The sequence below is a fragment of the Limanda limanda genome, chromosome 11, assembly GCF_963576545.1.
Source record: "Limanda limanda chromosome 11, fLimLim1.1, whole genome shotgun sequence".
Lineage (NCBI taxonomy): Eukaryota > Metazoa > Chordata > Actinopteri > Pleuronectiformes > Pleuronectidae > Limanda > Limanda limanda.
In genome coordinates, this window is record NC_083646.1 from 5,094,749 (window position 1) to 5,119,967 (window position 25,219).

General features: G+C 41.6%; 1 protein-coding gene across 1 annotated transcript; it reads left to right on the top strand.

Annotated features, from left to right (window-relative positions):
* Positions 1-1,292: 1,292 nt before the first annotated feature.
* paqr6 (progestin and adipoQ receptor family member VI) lies at positions 1,293-20,630 on the top strand. The gene is given in 10 exon segments (XM_061080937.1): positions 1,293-1,353; positions 3,954-4,001; positions 4,004-4,201; positions 12,860-13,131; positions 14,224-14,351; positions 15,366-15,571; positions 17,225-17,351; positions 18,808-18,904; positions 19,196-19,343; positions 20,365-20,630. Coding segments are annotated over 10 exon segments (1,551 nt in total).
* The last annotated feature ends 4,589 nt before the right edge of the window (positions 20,631-25,219 follow it).

The following is a 25,219-nucleotide window of genomic DNA, read 5'->3' on the forward strand; positions in this document are numbered from 1 at the left end:
GCCTGTGTGTCCACTTGTTTCCCAATAAACTGATCAGAGCAAATTATTCAGCTGTGATAGTTTGTAGTCAGGTGATGTGATAATGTATTAAAAGTTGTTAAAACATGCTAGAATCATAACTTTCCATTTCTGAATATTACACATTATGGGTCGATTATGAGCTTGAGCAAAGCTCACAGTGAACAAACAAACAAATGCGTGCGTCATTTTAATTGAAATGAAACTTTAAAATATTTGTGTAATATGTCTAAGATGTTTTTCAGGATTTACCATTTTTACCAAATGGGGTGTGGAGTTTTTCAGATGTGGCCATTAAGTGGATTGCAATGATCACTATGGCAACATGAGAAACAATAATTTACTAGTTCCCTATTCTCAAAACTATCCAACAGAAATGTTGGTGTCTGTAGTTTCTCTCCTGCCAAAACAAAAACCTCATTAAAGGGCCAAATCATCATTTTACCTCCTGACAAATCAGGATTCATTAACAGATTTCAGATAAATCCTCTATTTGCTGCACATAAAGCAGTCAAACTGAAATGATGGAGGTGCAATACAACAGCAAATGACTAATTAGAAAATAACAATAAACAATGTGATATTATATAATGAAAGAAAATCCGTACCCCAGTACTTATATAAGTCGATATTTGCACCTTTTCTGTGTTTTACATGATGCAAACCTCAGCATCTCTGGGACTCCAGGTCTCCAGGACTGTTGAAATGTGTCCTATTGGAAAAAACTGGGGCGGTGAATTTCACTATTTCCTGGAAGATTAATCGATTACAACACATTCAGCTGCAGCTCCAAACACTAATCCTGAATCTCAAATCCTCACCGTGAACTTCTCATAAACCCTCTCACCTCCACACCTTTGTCCCGACACCCGTCTCTGCCTCTTCTATAAAACTAGGTCTCCATGTGCCATTCTTTCTCTCTCTCCTTCCCCCCCTCCATCTCTTGTGTCCCCATGGCCACGTGCCCACCACTAGCCGAGTGCACAGAATGACCAATCCCCTGGCAGCAGGGTCAGTGCCACCCCAGCAGTGGATGGTTGCCACTTGTGCTGGCCCAGTTTTGTTTTTTTTTCCTGCCGGGTAACAGGGGGGTTGGGAAAAACCTCAGTGACCCAAGAAGACCAGCCTCTTCCTGGGAGCCCGTGAAGCTGAGGGGCTGCAGGGACCAGGCAGTGGACGGACGGGGGTGCTGGGACAGGATGAGAGGTTCAAACTTAACCCACTAGTTAGTTCTGTAGTTTCAAAAGAAAAAGTGCCTGTGGTCTGTGTGAGAAATGTCCATGCAGGGGTCTGTGCTGGCTGTGGGGAAGTGTCTCGCCTGCTTGGAGTTTATGCGTAAGTAGCTGCCTTCTTTTGGGGGGGAGTACTTACACGTCACATGTCCTTCTCTTGCATAGAAACCCATCTACAAATGTTGACCCACCCATGTTTGCTCTCATGCTGGTGATGCCTCAGCTCCTGTCCTCCCGGCCTCGTCTCTCCGTGGGGAAACACAAGCTTCCAGCCACGTCCAGGGGAGGAGAGAGGAGAGTCTGGGCCCTCGGGCTGGGGTTTCAACACTGGAGGATCCAGCAGTGTTTTTATTCGGTTACAGCAGGAATGTGCAGAGGCAGAGGAAGAAAGGAGGAGGCCAGGGGCGAAGGGGGGGTTGTTTGGTGGAACAGGGAGACTGGGAAGTAAGAATGGAAGATTTGTTTTATTCCCAGAGGATGAAAGAACTCTCTGGATTTGCTTGATTCATGGTTTGCGTTGATCTGATCGGACACGTGAAGCCGGAAGGTCAGCGCGTGTTTCTGAGTCCTGTTCCTCAGCAGCAGCTTCTCGTCACTATTACAACGACTGTTTCTCTTTCTAAGAACTGAAGGTTTCAGCAAACCCGCTCCTCTTCCTCTTACAGAGACCCTCAGAGCTTTTACTCAATAAGTCACTCCCACTTATGGGAACTGAGTGTGCTGAGGAATACTCAGGAACATTACATTCATGTTTCCTCACTTCAGAGAATAATCACAAACACGTCCATAAAACAGTGGATTGAACAAACGCTGTGTTCATGATGTTGTGTCCACTTAAAAGATTCAAAATAAGATGAATACTTTATCTATTTTAATCCTTTCCTAGTTTTCAAATCTTTCGAAACTCTTTCTCTTAATATTCTCTCTCTTGCTGTTTGTGTTTAAGTCGTCCACAGTAACAGTGCTCAAGTACTTCTCTCTGTTTTCCTTATACTTCTCAGATTTGCTTACAGTTATAATCACTATAACAGTTTTGACATTTTACCTTCAAACCATGTAATTAACTTATAAAATACGATGCAGTGAAATAGATGCAGTGGTTGATGTAAATCTGGCTCCACAATAAGCAACTATAACATGAAAATACTGGATTTAATCTGGAAGATAATCAATGAAGTGTTTTAATTTGCTTCCTAGAAACGTGCCATTCAAAAGCAGTGACTTGCTTTAACAACAACATTGACTCACAAGCAGTGACTCCCAGTTCCAGTTGGAATTGTGCAGTTTTTATACTTATACAGTTAATGAAGATCATGTAAACAAAGTGTGGAAACGTCTCCGGAAGCAGAACAGGGCCGTGGAGGTCTCTGAACCTCCAGGAAGTCGTAGTAAAAATACCTTTTGTGCGAGACTGCTCAGAGTTTGCATGACAACAAACAAGGTCGTGTGCAGAGATGTGATTTTTATGGAAAGTTGTGTTGACATGGAAACAGGATGTCCTCTCTCTGGTTGGACAAAGCAGCGTCCCCACAGGTCCATGTGAAGCCTCCTCCGCCACAAACTCCTGTGACTGAAGGAGTTGCAAAGGCGTCGGTGCTTCCGGTTACCATGGGGACGCTTGTGTCAGCTTTGTCGGTTTTGCTGTCATCATTTGTGGGTCAGCGAGGTCATCGGCAGGATGGAGATGTTCTGTCGGTAATAGTTGTAACATATTGTGTAATTTTTCCTATTTTTTTTTATCTTTTGTTATAATTTGTGCCCCTTGTGATTGGCTTCTTGCATATTTGTCGTTATTTGGTTTCTCTTTTTGGTTTGTTTAGATCTGGTCATGATCATGTTGTGTATTTTATTTCAGTTGAGCTACTTTTCATTGACATCATTCATCTCACAGTGAAAAAGCCTCCAAATCCATCAATGATGAAACATCTTAACATCTGGAGACTCATAGTAAAATACATACAAAAGCCCAAAAGAGAAAAACTGGCACATCTGGTTATTTGTATATCAAAACAATGAAATTATATATATTAAAATAAATAGAAATTAAAATAAAAACCGGTCTTGATTAAAGCTTCGGTTCGATTCGTCAAATAACCGATCTGGGTCCCGTGTCCAGCAGCTACACATGGCTCGTGTTGTATCATTTGTGGGTCAGCTAGGTCATCGGATGGGATGGAGATAGTTGGGAATAGTTGTAACATATTGTGCAACGTTTTCCTATTTTTTGTTATCTTATGTTATAATTTGTGCCCCTTGTGATTGGGTTTGTGCATATTTGTCGTCATTTTGTTTCTCTTTTTGTTTTTTTTAGATCTGGTCATGATCATTTTGTGTATTTTAAGTCAGTTGAGCTACTTTTAAATGACATCATTCATCTCACAGCTAAAAAGCCTCCAAATCCATCAATGATGAAACATCTTAACATATCGAGACTAACAGTAAAATACATATAAAAGCCCAAAAGAGAAAAATGGCACATCTGGTTGTTTGTACATTAAACCAATGGAATTATATATATTTAAAATAAATAAATAATAAATAAAATAATGAAATAATAATAAATAAAATAATGAAATAATAATACATAAAATAATGAAATAATAATAAATAAAATAATGAAATAATAACAAATAAAATAAAAACCGGTCTTGACTAAAGCGTCGGTTCGATTCGTCGAATAACCGATCTCGGTCACGTGTCCAGCAGCTACACATGGCTCATGTTGTTGTTGCGCCTCAGATCCACGTGAGCACGAACTGCGCTTCCTACTGGCTCGCAAGGGACAAGAGAAAAGGAGGCAGACACACACAGACACACACACACACACGGACACGCACAGTCAGGGAGCAGCAGCAGCAGCAACACAACAGGACCACACTCTCACGCTAAAGTCGTTTTACCGCAGACACAAGAGGAGGAACCGTGAAACCTCCGCATGCCGGAGGGTCGAGGTGAGTTCGGCTCTTTCAGGATTTTCGCGGGATTCACGGAAAAAGGCGGAAAAAATATATTTTTGGGAGATGCATTTTTTTTTCTTCCCATCGCTGCTTTGGTTGTAGTTTTGCAGCTTTGAGTCGTCGCCTCTTTCTCTCTCTTTCTCTGTCTCTGCATCTGTGAAGTTTGTGTTCTCGTTGGATTCCTGCACACTTTGTTCTCTCACAGGAGGAAACACACACACACACACACACACACACACACACACACACACACACACACACACACACACACACACACACACACACACACACACACACACACACACACACACACACACACGTGGGGAATAGAAAGACGTGAAGGATCGAGGCATTGTGAGAATGAACAACATGTGACCAGCGGGCTTTTCCCTGAGCTGTTGCTCTGGAGACGTCTCCATGGATTCTGCTTCTACTTCTCCAGATCTGGATGTTTGCACGGATCTAAAACCCTTTTTACTTCAGCTCACATGTAGGAGGGTGTGTGTGTGTGTGTGTGTGTGTGTGTGTGTGTGTGTGTGTGTGTGTGTGTGTGTGTGTGTGTGTGTGTGTGTGTGTGTGTGTGTGTGTGTGTGTGTGTGTGTGTGTGTGTGTGTGTGTGTGTGTGTGTGTGTGTGTGTGTGTGTGTGTGTGTGTGTGTGTGTGTGTGTGTGTGTGTGTGTGTGTGTGTGTGTGTGTGTAAGGAGTCTGCAAACATCTACAGAGATGGATGATAGAAAGAAAGACAGAAAAATAAGAAATTGAGGTATTCAGTATCTTCATAACCGATTTAATCATGGAGGTAACTTTTAAGTGTTAATTAAGGGTTTTAATTGGCTTTTTTAAAAACGTGTCAATTAAAACCACTGACTGTTTGTTTGACAAGAACAAGAGCTTTAACTCCAATGTCCAGTTTTAATCTTGAAATTTGCAATTTTTTCCAAAAGAGATCTTCGGCCTGCAGCTTAGAAAAACACACACATACACGGGGCGTGTTTATTAATTGTGGAGGTAAACTCAAAGTAACAGGCTGCAAAGGTCAACAAGTTGTCAGTTCTATATTGGAAAAATGGATTAAATTAATCTTTATAATCTTCGATATCGTCCGAAATGCATCGTTTTGCCATATCAGCCCTTTTTCAGACTTCTCTCATGCATCATGTCATAATTAGATTTCTCTGCCTGGCAGGAGATTTGAAAGATGAGTCCTGAGCAGGAGAAGCCGATGAGTTCTGCAGTCAGGATAACAAACAGAACATGTCGGGGGGTCGGGGGTTGGGGTCTGCACAGCCCCACCCAGCCAGTCCAGGCTTTTTCTCTCATGTTTACACGATGACTAGTTTCTATTTGACATTGTGTTTCCCTTCTATTTGTTGAAATGTGCCGAAAGTCGCACACAATCCAAAGAAACTCACAACATCTTCAGCTCTTCTTCTTGGATGAATAATAGAAACAAGACATTTCCAAATTGCAGTTGACGCTGGAGACGTCTCAGGTGAAGTGACAGTGGCTCTTTGTTCTTGCGTAACTACAGTGTGATGTGTAACAACCCATAGGGGCTGTGTTACATAATCCTGAGCAGCTTCTCTCCTGTGAAATGTACACACACTTCTAGGAAGGGGGTGGGGGCGGGGGGGGGGGGGGGGGACCATGGAGGAACACCTTTTTGTCAAAAACATTCCAGAGTGACCTCAGACTGGAAGCAAAAGGAAGGAAGTTCTAGAACAAGACTGGACAGGGTTTAGGTTTTTGTTGCTGTGTGCAGAAGTGTCACACAATCAGATACTGTGTTGTGATGGGAGAGTGAAGATGCAAATGCAAGGATTATTTTTATTATAAGGATTCATTTGTCAAATAAAAGTAATACAAATCAATTCAAACTTCCGAAAATGGTGAGAAAGGTTTGAACAGAAGTTAATTAGAAGAAGTTCAAAGTTCAAAACCTGGAGTTGTTCACTTTACATAAAGCAGAGTAAACATACAAAACTATTAGTTGACCGACGGAAAAGTCGATGTGTAACAATTTATATTGATTATTCAAACAAATTGAGTCTGAATACAAACAAATCCTTTTATAGTAATAATCCTCATAGTAATTTTTGGACAAAGCAGGTATTGTTCTCTATTTTCTATAATGATTAACTGATCAATTAACTGGTAATGTTGGGCAATAATTAGTCATGATGACATAAAAGAGTCATGACATTCCTAAAATCCTGAAATTTCAGATGCTGCAGCTGGAGAATCTTTGTTTTTACTTGATACAATGACTTGAGATTAATCTAATCATAATGGTTCAGCAATTAGATTTAATGTTGATTGAAAGTTGCCAAACATCGAACCATAAAAGAAAGTAACTAATGAATAAAATAACTAATGAAATACATAAATAAATGAAATGACACATCAACATATCGGTGATGAAAAGAGCTTTTTATGTTAATTCATGTTTTTGAATCAGACATTTGAATTAACTGTCAGGACACGACAGGAGCGGACTCACTTTCCAGTCCTGATGTTCATGGACGTGCAGAAATGAGTCTCAGTGGAACCAGAGACAATTGAAGCTTCGAGGAATACCTTTGTTTTCCTAACGTGAAAGACCGACCCTGTTTGTTGCTCTGAGTCCAAAGCAGGTGGATTTAACTTGTCTGGGCTTGTTCAGTCTCGACGTGGTAGAGAAAGACAAACTTGTGGGAAACCCCTCCCAGATTAAGGAGATGGAACTGAATGGAGATGATTAACCATAAAGAATAATTCACAAAGAATCTTAAATTCACACGGATGTGACTGAGTTTTTCTCGGTGCATCAACCACCAGTGTGAACTGACCGCTCGTGTGTTTTCGGTGTCGTCCTCTCCCGAGAACGTTTGAGCAGGACAGGAATGTTCTGAAGAATGAGGCGTGTCCGGCATGTTCTGCAGCACAGGGCACGTCTGTGGGTCCGTGTGGGCAACGTGCTCCGTGCACAGCTTTCCTATTGTCAGCCTCGGGCCCATAAAGACGTCCATTGAGAAAGGTCACATGGCGACATTGCAAGAGAGGGTCAAGAAGTTCAGAGGTTAGGAGAAGAACCCAAAAAAGTTAATAAAAGAGGAAGGAAGTGTCTCTTGAGTAAATCCAGAATTGAGAGATTTACAGGTAACTGGCGGTTTGTGGTCATAACGAGCAGTCGGATAAAATACCATGTAATTTCTCATCTTGATTCCTGAGTATTTTACCTTTTGACAAATGAGCAGCACTCTGTAGTTTCTGTGTTGTGATCTGAAAGTAATAACTAGTGTTGATCTTCAGATTAAAGTAAAAAAGTTTGCTGAAATGTACTAATTAGCTTTTTCTTGTTTGTTCTTATGTCCGTGAGCTAATTACCAAGCTACAGCCTCCACTCAGCTAACACGTCTTAGCACAGAGGCTGGAAAACAAGATGATATTAAAACATGGTGCTGCAAATTTCTCTCAGCTGAAGATTTTCTAAAAAAAATTTTCCTCGTAGATCATAAAAGAGACGACAGAGTTTTATTATCGTGACGTACTCTCGGTGTAAAGTCTTTGGTCTGAGCAGGAATCTGCTGGTGTGTAAAGGTAAAGTCAGATTCCAGAGCAGCTTGCATGCACCTGAAGAGTTTCTAATAAAACAATATTCCCATGAAAGATATTTCCCATTTTGGTGTTTTGAAGAAAATGGTGGGAAGATCTGTTCATAAACTGGAGAAAACCACAAGATGCCATTCCTGTCTGTTTTCTTTCTGTGTTGAACCGTGACTGAGTGAAGATCACACAAATATTTTCAGTTGATGGATGTTTCCAGCTGCTTTTAAAACCAGGCCCATCGCACAAAGTCAAGAACCCACGTGTCTGTTATCTGTGTTAAAACAGATAAAGTGTGCTCAGAATATTTTTTGCAAAGAAATTACAGCGAGCAAACAGCTCTTTAGTCACCAGCACCTGACTCAGGCGTTCTGAGCCAAGACGGGAGGAGCAGCTTCATTTAAATGTTTAAATATCTCCGGGAAAAACAGGCGTCTTCTAATGGTGCATGTTCTTTTCGGAGCGAGGATGCACTTGATTGGATTAACCACTTTCATAGAGGGAAGTTTTAATTTGATTTTCAAACTGGTCTTGCATGTTTTCATCAGGCAGCTACAGTGTGTGTGTGTTTGTGTGTATGTGTGTGTGTCTGTGTGTGTGTGTGTGTGTGTGTTTGTGTGAGAGAGGCCCAAACTCAAACTTTTCCATTAAGCGAGAAAGATGAACTTGGAAAGACGGTTGTGGTGAAAAGCGGAGAGTGTCTTTTGGTTTGTGCAGGTTCACGGGATCATCGAGGATCAGTGGCAACTTATTTTGAAAATTCCCAATCTCATATTCTGCACTGTGGGGTTTGGTCTTGTGACCTTGGGTTGAGTCTGGTGCAGGTTGTCTGACTCGAGCGTCTTTCCACGGATTCACTTGTGTTTTCTGGATCTGAGCTGTGAAGATGTGTTCAGCCTGGTGAGCTGAGGCTTTCCTCTCGTCCTGAGCCGCTGACTCTTGAGTTAAATCCTGTTTTTGAAGTTGACGTCACCGTTGTCGTGCTCTCAGGCCGCAACCACTTCTGCTTGTGTGTGTTTTTGAAGTGAAATGGGGGGTTCATCCAAAATGTGTAGCGTGCATGCACCGCGTCTTTGTCACACGATTGTTGCTCATGTAGTCGGACAGCGTGACAGGACTCTGACACACTTCCTCTGGGTCACCAGGCTCCGTGGAGCTGAAGTGCACAGACGTCTCTTTATGTCGCTGCTGAGGAGGAGAGGCTGTGTGCTCTCTATCGCTCTGTATCTATACATAAATAATATATATTTGCATGCATAGAGGTAACATTTAAATCAGTCACAGTTCCCAGCTTGCAAGAAGCACATCTCAAATTGACTATTCACGTCGCTGACACCACATGATGCAAATTATTACGAATTCACATCAGCTTTTTTTCCCATTGCAGTGAACCCTGTGGCTTTTCCCCTTTTCTATTGTCACCGGCACAATCTTTTCCTGTGTGCACTGTGGCCTTTGTTTTCCCGTCGTGGTGAAAGCAGGATTTGTACCAGTGTGCAAGTATGTTCGTGCACTGACAGCGTGTGCATGTTCTCCGTGGTTCAGCTGTGTGTGTGAGTCATAGAGAGAGAGAGTTTGTGTGTTAGTGTGTGTTTGTGTGTGTGTGTGTTTGTAAGAGAGTGAGGCGTCTCATTTCCATCCAGTGCGGTGTCATCCCCTGGCCCCTGTGCTCTGGAGGCCTCAGTCTGCACAAAGCTCACTCTGTCACAGTGAGCCGGCCGGGGCCTGCAGCTGGGCCGCAGCGAGCGGTGGTCTCCGCTCGTTGTTCCTGCTCGGCTGCAGAGAGGAGCCCCCCCCCCCTAAAGGTCTGAGCTGATGTGACGAGGGGGGACGGCCGGAAATGATTTATCCAGTCAGAGAGAGAGAGAGAGAGAGAGAGAGAGAGAGAGAGAGAGAGAGAGAGAGAGAGAGAGAGAGAGAGAGAGAGAGAGAGAGAGAGAGAGAGAGAGAGAGAGAGAGAGAGAGAGAGAGAGAGAGAGAGAGAGAGAGAGAGAGAGAGAGAGAGAGAGAGAGAGAGAGAGAGAGAGAGAGAGAGAGAGAGAGAGAGAGAGAGAGAGAGAGAGAGAGAGAGAGAGAGAGAGAGAGAGAGAGAGAGAGAGAGAGAGAGAGAGAGAGAGAGAGAGAGAGAGAGAGAGAGAGAGAGAGAGAGAGAGAGAGAGAGAGAGAGAGAGAGAGAGAGATCCATGAAAATACACAAACTGTCAGGGTCTAATGACACATTTGTCTTGTTAACATCTTATGGATCTATTTATTCAATATCCTAGTGTCTGATTTAGTCTTTTACTCTTGTCAGTGAAGTTTTTTTTTTATTTGACCTCCTCAGGAATCCACAACATTTACAAATTACATTTTTAAGCTGGATACAATGTCGTGAATGAGTTTTTAATTCAGAAGGATGAGCTGGTTTGAGACGATGTCCACATCCTCAGGCCGGCCACACACCGGACGCGTAAGCGTCGCGTTAGCGTCGCGTAGGCGCACCGTCATGCCTTAAATAACAGCTGGCTCCCATCCACTCCCACGTTAATCCCTTGTGCCGGCCACACCGGACGCTGAAGTGCAGCGCTGCACCAAAAGTGCCTCGCGTCGTGCAGCGATCGTTTCGGCGTCGAGTCTATTTTTTGCGCTTGACGCGAGCGTAGCGCTCCGGGAAACACAGTGAAAAATGATTTTAAACGATATTGGGGACATATTTTATATTATATAAATGATAAAATATGCATCCCATAGTTTGTATTCCCCTTCTGTTGTCCTGGAGTTTTAATTTTACCAATTTTACCAATCACATTATTAAATGTCCCCCTCTGCCCCTCCATACAGACACACAAGCAGTCATAAAGATAGAAAGAGAGAGGGTGTGTGTGTGTGTGTGTGTGTGTGTGTGTGTGTCTACGTAGTCTCCACATAGGCTTGAGTGGAGAATACGTAATTTACCCTCGACACCCGACATTGAACTGAGCAAACAGCGGAGAAGTTCTTGAAGATGGATGACATTAAATTAATAATTGAAGTGGAGAAGTAGTACAGTGAGCTGTACGATCCTCGGCCGTGTTGTTTAAAGACAACATTAAAAAGGACAAATGCTGGGACACCGTTTCAGTTAATAACAAATATCAGCTGTATGTGTGATCACGGGGAGGAATCGCAGGATGACCGCCGCGGAGTTCAGCGTGTCCGGTGTGCAGCCTGGCCCCAGCGTGCTAGGGATCTACGCGACGCTTACGCGACGCTTACGCGTCCGGTGTGACAGCCTAGCGTTTACGCGACGCTCACGCGACGCTTACGCGACGCCAACGCGACGCTAACGCGTCCGGTGTGTGGCCGGCGTCAGGACTGTGAAGACAGACCGGGCTGCAGAGGACGAACTGAAACGAGACGGTCTGGTCTGCGGAGGATTTCCTGTTGCATCACCAACTTCTCTCCTGCTCTTACTGTTGCATCATTTACTACTTTGAGACAGTTTGGCCCGAGAAGTCACAGCGAGTCTGGAACATACTCAATAAAAACAAAATGTGAATAAGGAGTCACACAATCGTAAATCTCAAGTTTTTGTTATTAAGGACATTTTGTTTTTGTTGAAGTAATTGATTTCAACCAAATACACCAACAACATCCTGGTCCTTGCTCGACTGGAGAAGACAAAACATGATGAGTAATATTGTGCACGTCCAGTTTGTGAAGTTTAAACATCTTGTGGTGAAGTACATATTTCTTTCTGATGATGTTTCCCTTCTGCAGGCTGGAGAATGACTGCTGCTGTAATGTGGTGTCACACAAACACGTTGTTATCGTTCTCGATCTCTGTCAGCGGGACAATGTCCGTCTGTCTTCACTCTGATGTCTGGAGACGTCTCAATAGGAGATTGTTCTCAGTGTCAGCTCCAGTCAACAAAGACTTCACACATATATATATTAATTATATTTTTTATATTTCACCGATTCTTCCTAATGTTTACTTGTTCAATAAATGTTTTTATTGATGCTTCATATTTTTGTTACAGCAAATTTCTGTTGTGGGATGATGAAGCATTGTTATCTTTTTAATGCTGATCTAAAATGTCGTCCTGTGATCATCAGCATCATCTCAAAGTCAACTTCATTATCAATTCTGCTTCTTACAGGACCTGGATTGAAATGTCGCTTCGCTCTGATTCCCTTTGTAAACATACAAGTAAACAGGATATATGAGTACACAACATATAACGTATGCAACATATTAAGTACACAACATATTAAGTACACAACATATTAAGTACACAACATATTAAGTACTTAATACAAGTACAAAGGCCCACGGTGGATAGGATGAGAGGAGTGTAAAGTTGAACACATTGTCCAGAGATCGGATTTGCAGACGACTCCATTGTGTCAAAAACCAAAAACTAGTTCACAACTAAAGGTTGTTTAAGATCCAGTGCTTCCTCAGCCACTTGTCTCCCTCCTCCTTATTCTGAGCTGTGTGTGTCTTGTACAGTCTGAGTCCAGTGAACGTGGCTCCTCAACAAACAGCTGAATAAAGTTACTCCGGACACAGACAGTAGACCGGATCGGCTGTGTCTCCTGTCGGTGTCTGAACTTCCCTGTGGGAGATGCTTTGCTTGTTATGTGTGTTTTTAAGACCACAGCAAACTCTCAGCAGGCCTGTGTACTTCTGTGTGTGTGTTTGTGTGTGTGTGTGTGTGTGTGGCCCACAGACTGTTTCTGGTTTAACACCTTGTTGTGTTCTTAGTGTGTGTTTGCTCTAAATGATACAACAGAAATTATAGGTCCTCCGCATTGATTGACCCCTTGAAAGCTGCCATCTTGTGCCCTTGGAGTCAGAGTCTGCACACTAGCAAATACTTGAACTTTGGAAAACGTTGACTTTTTAGTTTGGTCCATGTCCCGTCTATTAACATGGAGGAGGTTGGATTTCTGACCTTTTGCAGCCAATGACTGAGACGCTTTAGCTTTACGTTAGGGGAGCCATCATGTCATCCATCTTTACAGTCTATGGACCACCCTTGTGTCTCATAGGAAATGGTTTCTTCTGCATGCTCTTTGAATCTTTCCTCTGTGTCCTTGCAGTGTTTCCAGTGTGGCGGGGGATCGGGGCCGGTGCTGGCGTCGGAGGTGGGTGGAGCCAGGGCTGGGGGCGTGGCCTGCGATGGGACCCCGACAGTCCCGGACTAGGCGCCCGGGTCCCGGTGTTTGACTACCCCGTGTGGCTGGTGCTGTGCCGGGGGGGCCGGGCCAGGCTCCAGGAGGTGTGTCAGAGAGGGAGGGGGGCGATCCGACTCCCCACGGACCTGCTCAGCATCAAACTCCCGCAGCTCTTCAACATCCACCAGATCCCCACTGTAAAGAAGGAACTCAACTCAACACTATGAACCGAACAAAATCCCCACAAAGTTTATTAAGTATCTTTAAGCACAGCATAATCACATTTTAAATAGTTTGTGATATTCACAACTAGGGTTGCAAAATTCCGGGAATATTCAAAGTTGGAAACTTTCCATGGGAATTAACGGGAATATACGGGAATTAACAGGAAAAAACTGGAAATGTTGTGGGTAATTTATACAAACTGTATTTACCTTGTCATATACAGACATAAATATAAACATTTTGTTGTGTCATAGGCTGATTTGAGCCCTGAGGAAACTTTGGGCACTTGACTATATGCTTCTGCATCGTTGTGTCATTCTTAACATAGGTCTTTGCACAGTATTTGCAAATGTACACAGCCTTTCCTTCTACATTGGATGGGGTGAAATGTCTCCACACATGAGAGAGTGCACGTGGCATTGTTCTGTAGAATAAGATGAGAAAAAAGTTTGTAAAAAAACACTAATGCAATGCCAGAGATATAAATAGTTAGCCAAACAGTTGGAATAGTCTGTAAACATATTTTACAATTGATGGATAAATGAATGGAAATAGGCTAGATGAACAGATGAACAATCCTCAATCAGCATGCTAATATATTTTCCCCAGTAATATCATCGAAACTTACCTGACTAGTCCTTCACTCTACAGCAGGCCTCAATAGCCCTGCTGTAGAGTGAAGGATGCTGGGAATTATCTGTGCATGTGATGGAAGAATGCACAGTGGAGGGTTGAAACTCAACGTTCCATACATCTTTAAAGTAGAGTTTTGAATGATGTTTTTATTGCTCATATTTATTTCTTTTTCAAAATTCCCGAGCTAAACTTCCCATGTAAAGTTTCCGGAAATTTACCGGAAACTTTCCGCCCCTTAGCAACCCTATTCACAACAACAAGAGTTCATAAGGTCATAAATAACAAAGGTAGAGTTCTACCTCCAGGCACTTTGCATCATCTGGTCGTACATGTTGTATTTGTATAACTTCAGAATTTGGGAGCAGGACTGAATTCTCTCCTGGAGGATTAATAGAGTTCCTCCTCTTTCTGCTCCCGTCGGTCCTCAGGTGTTCAGGGAGGACAGCATCATCTCCGGGTACCGGCACCCCCGCAGCTCGGCCCTGGACTGTGTCCTCAGCAGCTTCCAGATGAACAACGAGACCATCAACATCTGGACCCACTTCCTCCCAACATGGTGCGTACGGAATCCTCATTAACCTTCCATGTGAACACGTGTTCAGTGTTTTATTAGAGGTTTTGATAAGTTCAAAGTTTTGCTGTTTGTAAGAAGAAACATCTCAACATAGTTTCACATCTGCTCCCTCATGCTTCTCTCTAAAGCTCGAGCCTGCACACGGTGTTTGTGTTGGTCTCTTTCTGATTGACTGTCTGTTATTTGATTGACACATGTCCCGGCCAATCATATTAACAGATTGTAGCCTCAATATTCAACCAGCAAATGCAGATTTAAATCACTCGGTTCTAAAATGCGCCAAAAAGAAAATGTTCCAGTGCTTTATAAATATATAAAACCTAAGTCCCAGGTCGCTAATATTTCTATCATGACATGGAAATCTATACAATAATTGACCTTTAAAATGTTCGGTAACTCACAACCAGTCACATTATTCACTGTCTCGTGAGAATTTAACGTGTTTTTATGTTTACAAACTACGTAACATCACAAGTACAACTTGGTTCCACTATAAATTTTAATTAAAATAGCATTTTAAAAACATAGGTGTGCATATACATACATAGGAGACATCCAAATACTGTTGGTTCTCACTTAATGAGCAGAAAATTTGGTAATTTTTATCAAAGAATAGGTTATAACTGAGACCAGAAAATACAAATCTGGTATTAAACACAAAAACAAGCAGTGAAATGAAGTTAGGTGTTTTCTTTCCGGGCTGTAAAAACCCCAAAGGAGATATTTGAGGATCTGTGTTTAGTATCTGTGATGTAATCCCTTAAACTTAAAATAAATCAACTGCTGGATAAAACGTATTTCTGAGATTTTCAGATAGGTGGGAAAAGTCGAGGCAGGATTCCTCCGAAAATGAGATAAGCCCGAATGAAAACAAACATGAGACCAAGTCCAGGATGTGAGAAACGTCCAAGCACAACAGGACCCGCGGGGGGACGGACGTTGTCACGGAGACGCTTTACTACCAAGGAAAAAGACCAAGCTGTGTTTGTGTGGCAGGTATTTCCTGTGGCGTTTCTGCGTCCTCTGCTCCACTCTGAACTTCCTGACCGACAGCTACACCTGGCCCCTGCTGGTGTACATGGTGCTCATCTGCATTTACCCCTTCACCTCCAGCTGCGCCCACACCTTCAGCACCATGTCCCCGGAGTCCCGCCACATCTGCTACTTCTTCGACTACGGAGCGCTCAGCCTCTACAGCCTCGGTAAGACCTGAGACAGGGAAGTTGGTTCTCTGCACAGCTGCAGGGAACCGGATGCATCCTGAACCCTGAGCGGTGAAAGAGAGCTGCTGCTGCTGTCCAGTCGCCCTTGAGCAAGGCAGAGCAACACAGACATGTTAAAAGTTAGGAAAAAATGGAAGTCTGGGTGAAAAACTTTATTTATATGATACGCAACTTATCAGCAGTGATTCCTAAGATGTGGTTATCAAACCCTTTTGGTAAAGACCTGTAATTGAGGCTTGATACTTTACAGTTTAAGCATAAACTTTATCATAAATAACCATCAATTAAAAGAGATAATACAACCAAATAAATTCAACTTTAAGAAGATGAACTTGTATCAAGTGTAAACATAAATTAACTTGTTTTCTGAATTATTTTCCCATTTCTAATTTGTGATCTAAAATTGGAACCAGAAGTAAAATCACCTCTGAAATGCAGAATAAACCGGTTTAAATAAGATGGAATGTGGTTTCACATGAGGCTGATTGTAGAAATCCTCCTTTCCAAGGACACTGACCTGTCATTGTTTTTGTTTGCGTGACAAATGACACACACCGTATTGTTGTGTGTATTTGACTTCTGTCTCTGCTGCTGGATGTCTGATTTCCATATCTTCTTGAGAAATTATTTGTTTTGCAGCTTATCTGCGCCCCAGAAAATGTTTGTTTGGCCTCACAACCATTTCTCCTGTGAGTTATATTTCCCTGTCAGAAACTTCTTAAAGAGAATAAACAAAAAACACACATTTTACAGGAACTCAGAACTTGTTGCACAAGTGTTCCTTGGAAAAACTTGTTTTTTTCTTGCAGCAGCTGCTTTTGCTGCCCGTCCACTTTGAAGTGCAGGCAGATGACCTTTTTTTTATCTTAAACACACAATGCATCGCTGTATTAATTCACAGTTGCATTTCAGGTTATGGTACATTTGTCATGATTTGAATGTTTATGATCCCCACACACAATATTTGTCTGGTTTATAATGTTTTTAAATGTTTGTTCAGATTTGAGCTGCAGCAGAGTAGGAGAAAATAGGGAATTAAACACACAGTCCTGCAGCTAGCATGTATAGTTTTTTATTTTATTTATTTATTTACTTTCTGTTTGTTCCAGTGCAGTTTTCACCTGAGCAGTTTATCTGACACCAATTTTATTAAACTATTTTAAAGGCTAAAAACTTTAAAAGCCATAATGTGTAGAATTTCGACCTTTCCTACTTTAGTGACCCCTAGTGGTTGAGTCAGAAACAACACTGATAGTAGAATAAATATCTACAGGTTGTGGAATTAAATCAACTCAAATTAATCAGTTTAAATAAACTTATTCACACTTTCCTGTTAACTCCACAACATATGAAATGACTTCAAAAATAAAGATTCACCTGGTTTCATTAGTTTTTAAACTATATATTTTTTTTGCACCTTAAACAATAATGGTTACAAAATATATGTACACACAATAACTACTTATATAAAAACCCATTTAAACAAACATGTACTAATGTGTTAATCTAGACAAAAATAAGGAAAACCTGTACCGGAGATGAAGGGAAATACAAAAAAACCTTCGTTAAACTTCAAGTCAAGACGGATCGATCCAATTTAACACTTTCATATTGTTGTGTGTTTGTTTTCAGGCTGTGCTATAAGCTACGGGTACTACGTGATGCCTGACTGTTGGGTGAACAGCTTCCTCCACCAGCACTTTGTCCCCATTGCCATTGGGAACACGTTGTTCTGTACGAGTCTGTCCTGCTATTCGAGGTAATACGGTAATTTCTGTAGAAATATTACTCTTTTAGGAGATGAGATAAATATTCAGCGAGTGTTCAGACCCCTTTTAGGTTTTGCAAACTGTATTGTGTCCTGGATTTAATTTGAAATAACCTTTTTTACCTTTAAACCTAAACTTGATAACCTGTTTTTAAAATGCATATTTACGTTAAACATTAACCACCTTGTATGATGAGGCTCTCGGGTTCAAAGTATTTAAAGTAGATGTCAGGACAAAGGGTTTTGTTCTTGAGGACAGAAAAACCTTCAGGAAAATACAAAGGTTTTCAAGCTTCCTTCAGACTTGAGTTCTTGCCAAGATGGAAAGAGTCAGTGAAAGAGCGTTTACACCAACATGTGACACTTTAACCCTGCGCTGAATCCCAGACGAACTAAATACCTCCAGTCTCACACAGACCCACTGACCCACATTCAGAGGCAGGAGAACGTCACTGACTTTAACTGAAGGTTCATTTGGATCGGTGTTGATCCGGCTCTTGATAAGAGATCATTTGTTCTGTTGTCGAGTGTCTTCACTTCTGTGCAGCTCAGTGTTCGCTCCGTGTCCCTCGCTGTGCGTAGTTTGCATAACAACAGCGGTTACATAACAACTTGCCGCCTGACACAGGAAAACTAACGTGTGAGGTCTGAGGAGCTGAGGCCGACCAGACCCGAGCGTTTGCATAAATAAATAACCTCAAACAGAAGTTTGTTTCTGGAATTTCTACTTTACTCATCTGCCTAAATAAACTCCACAGAGAGATCAGTGTGTTTCAGAAGAGTTTCCAAAAACATCAGCACCTTGTTATGTCTGAGGAGCTTCAGTGAAGAAGGAGGAGAAAAGCTTCATTGACAGCAGGGTTTTTAACTTTGTCAAAGTTTTGAATTCACAAAAAACCTTATTAACACACAAGGAGAACGAGAAACTAAAAAATAATACTCTTTGAATATACAAGGTTACAAAGTCCTTGACGAATACATGACAGTTAATTAAAAAAAGGTTTGTGGATGTTAGGGACATTTTCAAATTAAAGGAGCCAAATCATAACATACTAAGGTCACGACCTCTTCTTTCTCCTTTAATGTGTTTCTGTTTCACCACGTTATGTTTTCGTCTGTGTTTGTTTGATAGTTTTCAGGATTAAGCAAAAACTCTTTCTGTAACATTTTGAGATTTTACCCTTTTACAACATTTTCCAGGGAATAATTCATGGATCTTGAATTGAATCAGTCATAATTAGGGAACTGATATCTACAAGTACATGCACTTTGTTGCAGCTTGATTGAATTTAAGGCGACTCTCAGGCCTTTTCGATCCAATGTGTATTATGGAAGTGATAATAATTCTTGGAGGGACGAGTTTCCTCAGAGAAACTCTTTGTATACGTATAGATTTAGAAGAAAATAGAAATTGATAATTATTTTTGCCCTCTTTCTGTCTGTGCAGGTTCCTGGAGCTTCAGTTCCCTCAGAGGAGTAAAGTTCTCAGAACAGGAGCGTTCGTCGTCCCGTTTCTATTTGACACTGTCCCTTTGTTTTACAGGGTGAGAGTCTACTACTGCTTATTCAAATATTAAACAGATGCACGTTTGAAACCTGTTTTCCAATTTGAACTCCTGTATTTTCTAAAAGGGTTTATTGTTTCATGTGTTGGCATTACAACAAAGGTTCAGAGCTTATTAGAGCAATGGTTTTACTGATTTCAGTTTTCCAACTAGTTAATTCTTAGTTACTTATTGGTTCTCAAGGTTAGAAACGTTCTAACCGGATTTGTCTTGTGAACAGCTGTGTGATAACTCTGTTGATCTGTTTCCATCTAAAATCTCTGTGTGTAGATCCTCCTGTGCTGTGGGGGGGGAAGCTGCAGCTCGAGCGGCGCCTTGTCCAGTCACTGTTACCACCTCCTCTTCGCCTTCCTCACCTGCTTCCTGTTCACCGCCCACCTCCCGGAGAGGCTGGCGCCGGGACGCTTCGACTTCATCGGTAAGCTCCTTTAGAAAACTGAGGCAAAATGACACTGAACGCATCGTCCTCATCACCGAGACTGTGAGGAAATAAGAACGAGGATTTCCCCCGCCAGGAGCTGCAGTTCAATTTGTGACCACAAGTGTACTTTTATGAGTTTAAATATGAAAAAGAATAATGTCAGTTCTGTTTTTCTCCTCCTCACTGGACTGTAACTTTTCTATTTGCCGTCTCTTGTTCTTGAGCGTTTCCCTGTTGACTCCGGACAATCGACACAAAACAGCAGCCGTGCATCAAACAAGCCTTTTAATTTCTATATCACGTAAACCTTTTCTACCTGTGTCTTTTGATTGTTGCATCGATTATTTATTTGGGTGGAGTTTCACACAAGTTTTCATGGTCTACAAATGTCTGGACGAGGTTCACTCGCTTTTAAAGTCACAGGAGGAGCTGAAGAATAACAAAGAACCTCACAATCATTAACTTAATGTTTAGAAAATGTAGAATCTCTTAAAAAATCTTTGTTTTAACTTAAAGTTTTGAAACAGGCATTTAAGTTAAAATCACGTTAACTATAATTATTAGTGATGAATCACAATTTAAGAATAAATCATTTCAAGAAACTTTAAAATATGAAGGATTCATCTCTAGGTGATTTTATTTGGGTTGGTCCGACTCTTAAAGCTTTAATAAATCTGTCGTACTTTGTGATCTTAATTTATTTATTTCGCAAATCTACTCCAGTTGTCCGCAAAGTACAATATTGAGGAATTTTTTTTTTTAAAAATGGCTTTAAATTTGAGATTTGACTTTGAGTGTTAAAAAATATTTATTTATAAATTTTACCTGAGGGTGAGATAAAGACTTTAATTAATTATTCTCATCACCGATAAAGTTGCTGATTACTTTATAAACTATTGATTGAGAAATTAATCAGAAAGTCCCTTTATCATCATTTCAAATGTGGTGTTTTGTCCCTTCAGCAGTTTGTGTGTGTGTGAGGTGAAATATGAATCTTGCTTTGTCTTCCTTCCCTCAGGCCACAGCCACCAGCTCTTCCACGTCTGTGCCGTGGTGGGGACCCACTTCCAGATGGAGGGCGTGTTGGCGGACATGGCGCAGCGGAAGGCGTGGCTAGCGGACCACGGAGCCACGCCCTCCTTCCTGGGGACCATCGGCGTGCTGGTCGTCGGCCTCGTCCTCAACCTCGGCATCATCGGATTATTCAGCGCGCCGCTGCTGTGGAACCCGTGCCGTGGCGCCACCCCCCCGCACACGTCCAAGCACGACTGCAAGGGGCACTGAGGGTGCGTTGGATTTGTGTGTCAGAGATGATTCTAACAGTTCACTGTAGTGCTTCTCTAACACCGATAGTTTTATCGTTCTGAGATAAAGTTTTTGATACGTCGGGTGCTGAAGCGGTTTTTTTCTAACAACTGAAGTATTTGTTCACGTGTTTACTGAGAAGCTGACGACCCAGTCACAGTTACTGAAGCCTGATGTTCTCCTGTCACACTGAGTTTGTGTTTCAGAGGAGGAAAACACGTCTGAAATCGTCTGTTTACAGCTCGACCGATTGATCAGTGGCCGATATGTATATTTAAAGAAATAACCACTGTTCCTAAGATGTCTTGGAAACGGAGGAAATGGAACCGAGGCTTGATATTTTTAACTTTATTATAAATAACTATAAATTGAAACCCCCTCACAAACACTGCAAATATATAGAATTCGATTTCAAATTATAAACATATTTTATAAAATGAGTTTTCATACTGTTACGTCTTTTTATCGGCTCATATCGCTTGAGCACTGAATCGGTCGGGTTCTAATCTGTGTATTTTTCAACGTGGATATGAAACAAGGCTCTGGGTTGAAGGACGCTGTCGTCACACAACACACACACACACACACACACAAGTGCCTTATTGTAGCTGTAGACCACTACATCTCCAACTGGAAACGTTTAGAGTCTCAGTTTGCAGGAGTTTCTATTGATGACATGATCCCGGGGTCCGAGTCTCCTGGACTTCACACAGGGATCTATTGAGATTCCTCCTTGTGATCTGCACTTCCTGGTTAGTGCCCCGGTTGTTGTTCTGTGCATGAAGCAGCTCCACGTAATGCAATGCAGATTGGATTGCCGGCTCTTATACATCCACCTATTGATTCCACTCCTGCGCCGACTGGAATTGATCCACAGGCGACCGTGGCTCTCGCTCTGATTGCCCCGGCTAATTATGAACCCCACAATCTGCCTCAACAGGGGGGGGGGAGAGAAAAGTTACAGTGCGGCGATGATTAAAAGACAGGTGCCGTTTTTTATAACTTGTTTCCATGGCAGCGTTATAGTGGCCTCACGCCCCCTGAGGGTCTCCAACCATTCGTTCCGACGCCGTCTCTCTCTTGTTCGTTCCGTATCGTATAATAAGATCCACCCTGAACATCCAGCGCGTGTTATTACACCTTTATAAACGAAAAATTCCATTGGCTTCAATTTGACTTTAGAAGATTTTTCATATTTCTGTCGGTTTGAGAGACATTCTGAGGAGAAAAGGACGTTTGTGTGGATCCGGGGACGTATCACTGTGATGTTGCAGTAAAAAGTTACACACTTTATATCCTGTGTTCGCTCATCGTTCCCGTGGAGACGGCTGTTTACATTTACCACTGAAATAATAATGATCGTGTGTTTGTACAACTCTGTGGTTATTTATTACTTATTTTAGGTGCAGAAAGGTGATTGAAGAGGGTTTGTTTTTCTTTTTTTTGGAGGGTGGGTGTAGATGATAAATACAATTGTTAATAAATTAATGATTGACACTGAAACAAAGTTCATCTTAACAAGTTATTTTTGACCATTGTTGCGCTTTAAAACAAGAGGAAAATGTTTTTAAATGGGTTTTCCAGCACTGATCAATGAATTAGAGATAGATAAATCGATTCATAATTTAATTGATTTGCAACTATTTTGGGGTTTTGGTTTCCCAGGCAGTTTGATAAAATTGTAAAATCAAAATCCACAATTTCAATTTATTGCCCATCTCAGATAATACATTCTTTTAACTTTTATTTTATGAAAAATAAGACTTAATTAATGGACAAAAATGACTTGATAAGATGCACATATTATATAATTCATTATAAATATCGCCCTAGCAGCCGAAGCACTGTACGAGTCACACGTTACTGAACGTCTCTGCTGCAGCACGAACACACACGTCGCTCATGCTACTGGACAAACCACTTGGAAGGCTCATATGTATACAACACGTTATTAAAATGCCACAAAATTCACACGTAATTCCACCAACACAACACAACACAACACGTCTAACACACACTCACACAGGTTTTATCAGTGATTGTAGAGAGTTTAGTCAGAAGGGAAACGTAAGTGATATTATGAGATTGAGGTGAGATTGTTTCAGGTCCAAGTCGGACGCTGATGTAGAAATGTCAGAAATATGTAGACTCACACACACACACACACTCACAGATTCACACTTTTTGTGTCAGGGCATTGTTTAAGATATTGTGGAGGTTGGTGTGCACAGTATGAAAGTTGTGTTCTTTATGTGTTTGCTCACAGTGTGGTTTGCACTGACCCTCGTGTTGTTTTTCCGCTGCGGCCGAGCGCCGATCGATTTTTATTATTTTCTCCCCGGTCTTCGTCTCACAGCGTTCGTCCGTCTCAACTCGTTGATTCTTGGAACCGCATCATTTCTGGCCTCTGACTCCTTTTATTATTGAGCTGCTTTTTTATTTTTCAGTATGATTTGTCATCTCACTCATTCTCATGGGCTCAGTGTCCACCGTGATATCGCCTCTTTGATACAGTTTTATTTATTCTGACCATAATGTTGGTTATAAATCCGGATCACTGTTACTCTGAAGGTTTTTCTGTCCTGTAAACTTTGTTCTTTTACTCCTCAGCGAACAAGGCAATGCAGGTTGTAATTATCCAAGTGTATTAAAGGATGTTTGATAACGTGAAATGCAGAATGAAGACGAGTGCAGGATGGACCGATACTTCTGTTTTAAAAAGGAAAAACTGGGTTTGAAAAAGTTACTGGTGCCTCTACAAAACTTTTACGAGACTTTTTCTTTTGATAAAATGCTCTGTTTGTTCCTCATCCAGGAGAAATGACGTGAAACTGCTCTTAAAATGTGTAAATACGTACTTGTACTTTGCTGTGTATAATTTTATAATTTACTACTTTGTTGTACTAGACCTGTGTAATAAATTAAGCCTTTTATAAACATGATCATTGTCAATGGAATCATTTCAAGGGATTTGGTGGAATTGTACCATTAATGTCTTTGGGTATAATATAGTTTATTAGATAAACTCTACACTGTAGTTGTCATCAGTTACTAACAAATACTTTCATTATCTAAATCCCCAGAATATTCTTTTATTATCATATGTCAAAGAAAAGCATCACATCCTGGTGTTTAAGATAACCAGTACAAATATTTGAATTTCAATAGAGTTGCCACTAATCCTTGCTCATCTTCTGATAAACACATGCATATTACATGATTTATATATGTATCCTGCATTAAAGCCTATAATCTAAATCCAAAATACTGACTTTGAATAAAGTAGGCTGTGTAAATTGGCTAATAATGTATATTTCTTATAAGACAATTGCAGATTCGTCTCCTTGTAAAAGCAGTTTGAGTCTGAGTTGTGACCAGCAGAGGGCAGAGTCGCACAACAGGAGGGTTTGAATCCCTGAACACTTGGATTAAAAAGAAAACGTGCTGCAATAAATAATCTAACAAGAAATTCTGGCCGGTAATTGTCCCTCGAGCCCGATTGTTCCACATGTTCCCAGACGAGAGGATTTTAGTCCAGAAGTCTTTGAAACCAGGGTCAAAATCCTGAGATTGAACCTTAGACATTGAATTCTACTAGATTCTTCATGTACCCTCTTGTTTTTCAGGATTTGGGACATTATGGACACATTTTCTCAGAATAACCAATTCAAAGTGCGACATCTTAAACCAATAAATTCAGATTTCAGTTCAAAAGTGATTTTCACTCCCATCATCTGTCATCTTTTCCAGATTTGTTTGCTTCGGTTCGACTCCACCGAGTTCGGTCGTCGTCTTCCGTGTTTTACGGGATGAAGAGTAAAGAGCAAAGTGGTGTATTATTAGCAATAGACAGACTTAAAATGACTCAGAAGAAAGAATTACCTCAAGAAATCAATACTCTTATTTCTTTACGACAATATGGAAGATTAAAAAGTGAAGTCAGCTCCGAAGAGGAGTGGCACTTTAAAAATAGGCCTAATTTCCAGCCTCTTGTTATGGTCGTGCTGCACATCAAACCAGGCCGGAAGCTCGAGTGCAAGAAGAAGAAGAAGAAGAAGAAGAAACAATGGGTCCTCCAAGTGTTTTCCACCCCCCCGCCCCCCCCTCCAGTACACCAGAGAGGGTAGAGAGAGCGAAAGGGATGATAGCATTACTCACAATCCATTACCACTCCCTGGAGACGTTCTGCATACAGGGAGGTGGAGGGAGGGAGGGAGGAGGAGGGAGGTGGAGGGAGGAGGTGCTGGTGTGAGGAGGAGACTGGGCTTTGGTTTTGCAGGGTGTTTGTTTGCCGGAGGGCCGGGGCGGGAAGGCAACACGCAAACCTGATTAGTCCTTTTCAATAAGCGTCTGCCCGAGCGTCCCCGTGGAGACGTCGCAGGTTGATGATTAGTTCGTCACAATAATAGAAAAGCTCTTGAAAAGCCTTGTTAAGATGTCTAACTGTAAGTACAGGCGGAGTCCCGGAGCTTTGTTCACACGATAATGACAGATTGACTGATGGGGGGGGGGGAAGCTCCTTCATGAGGCTGCAGCCATTTTTATTTTTTTATCAAGTTTTACATTTT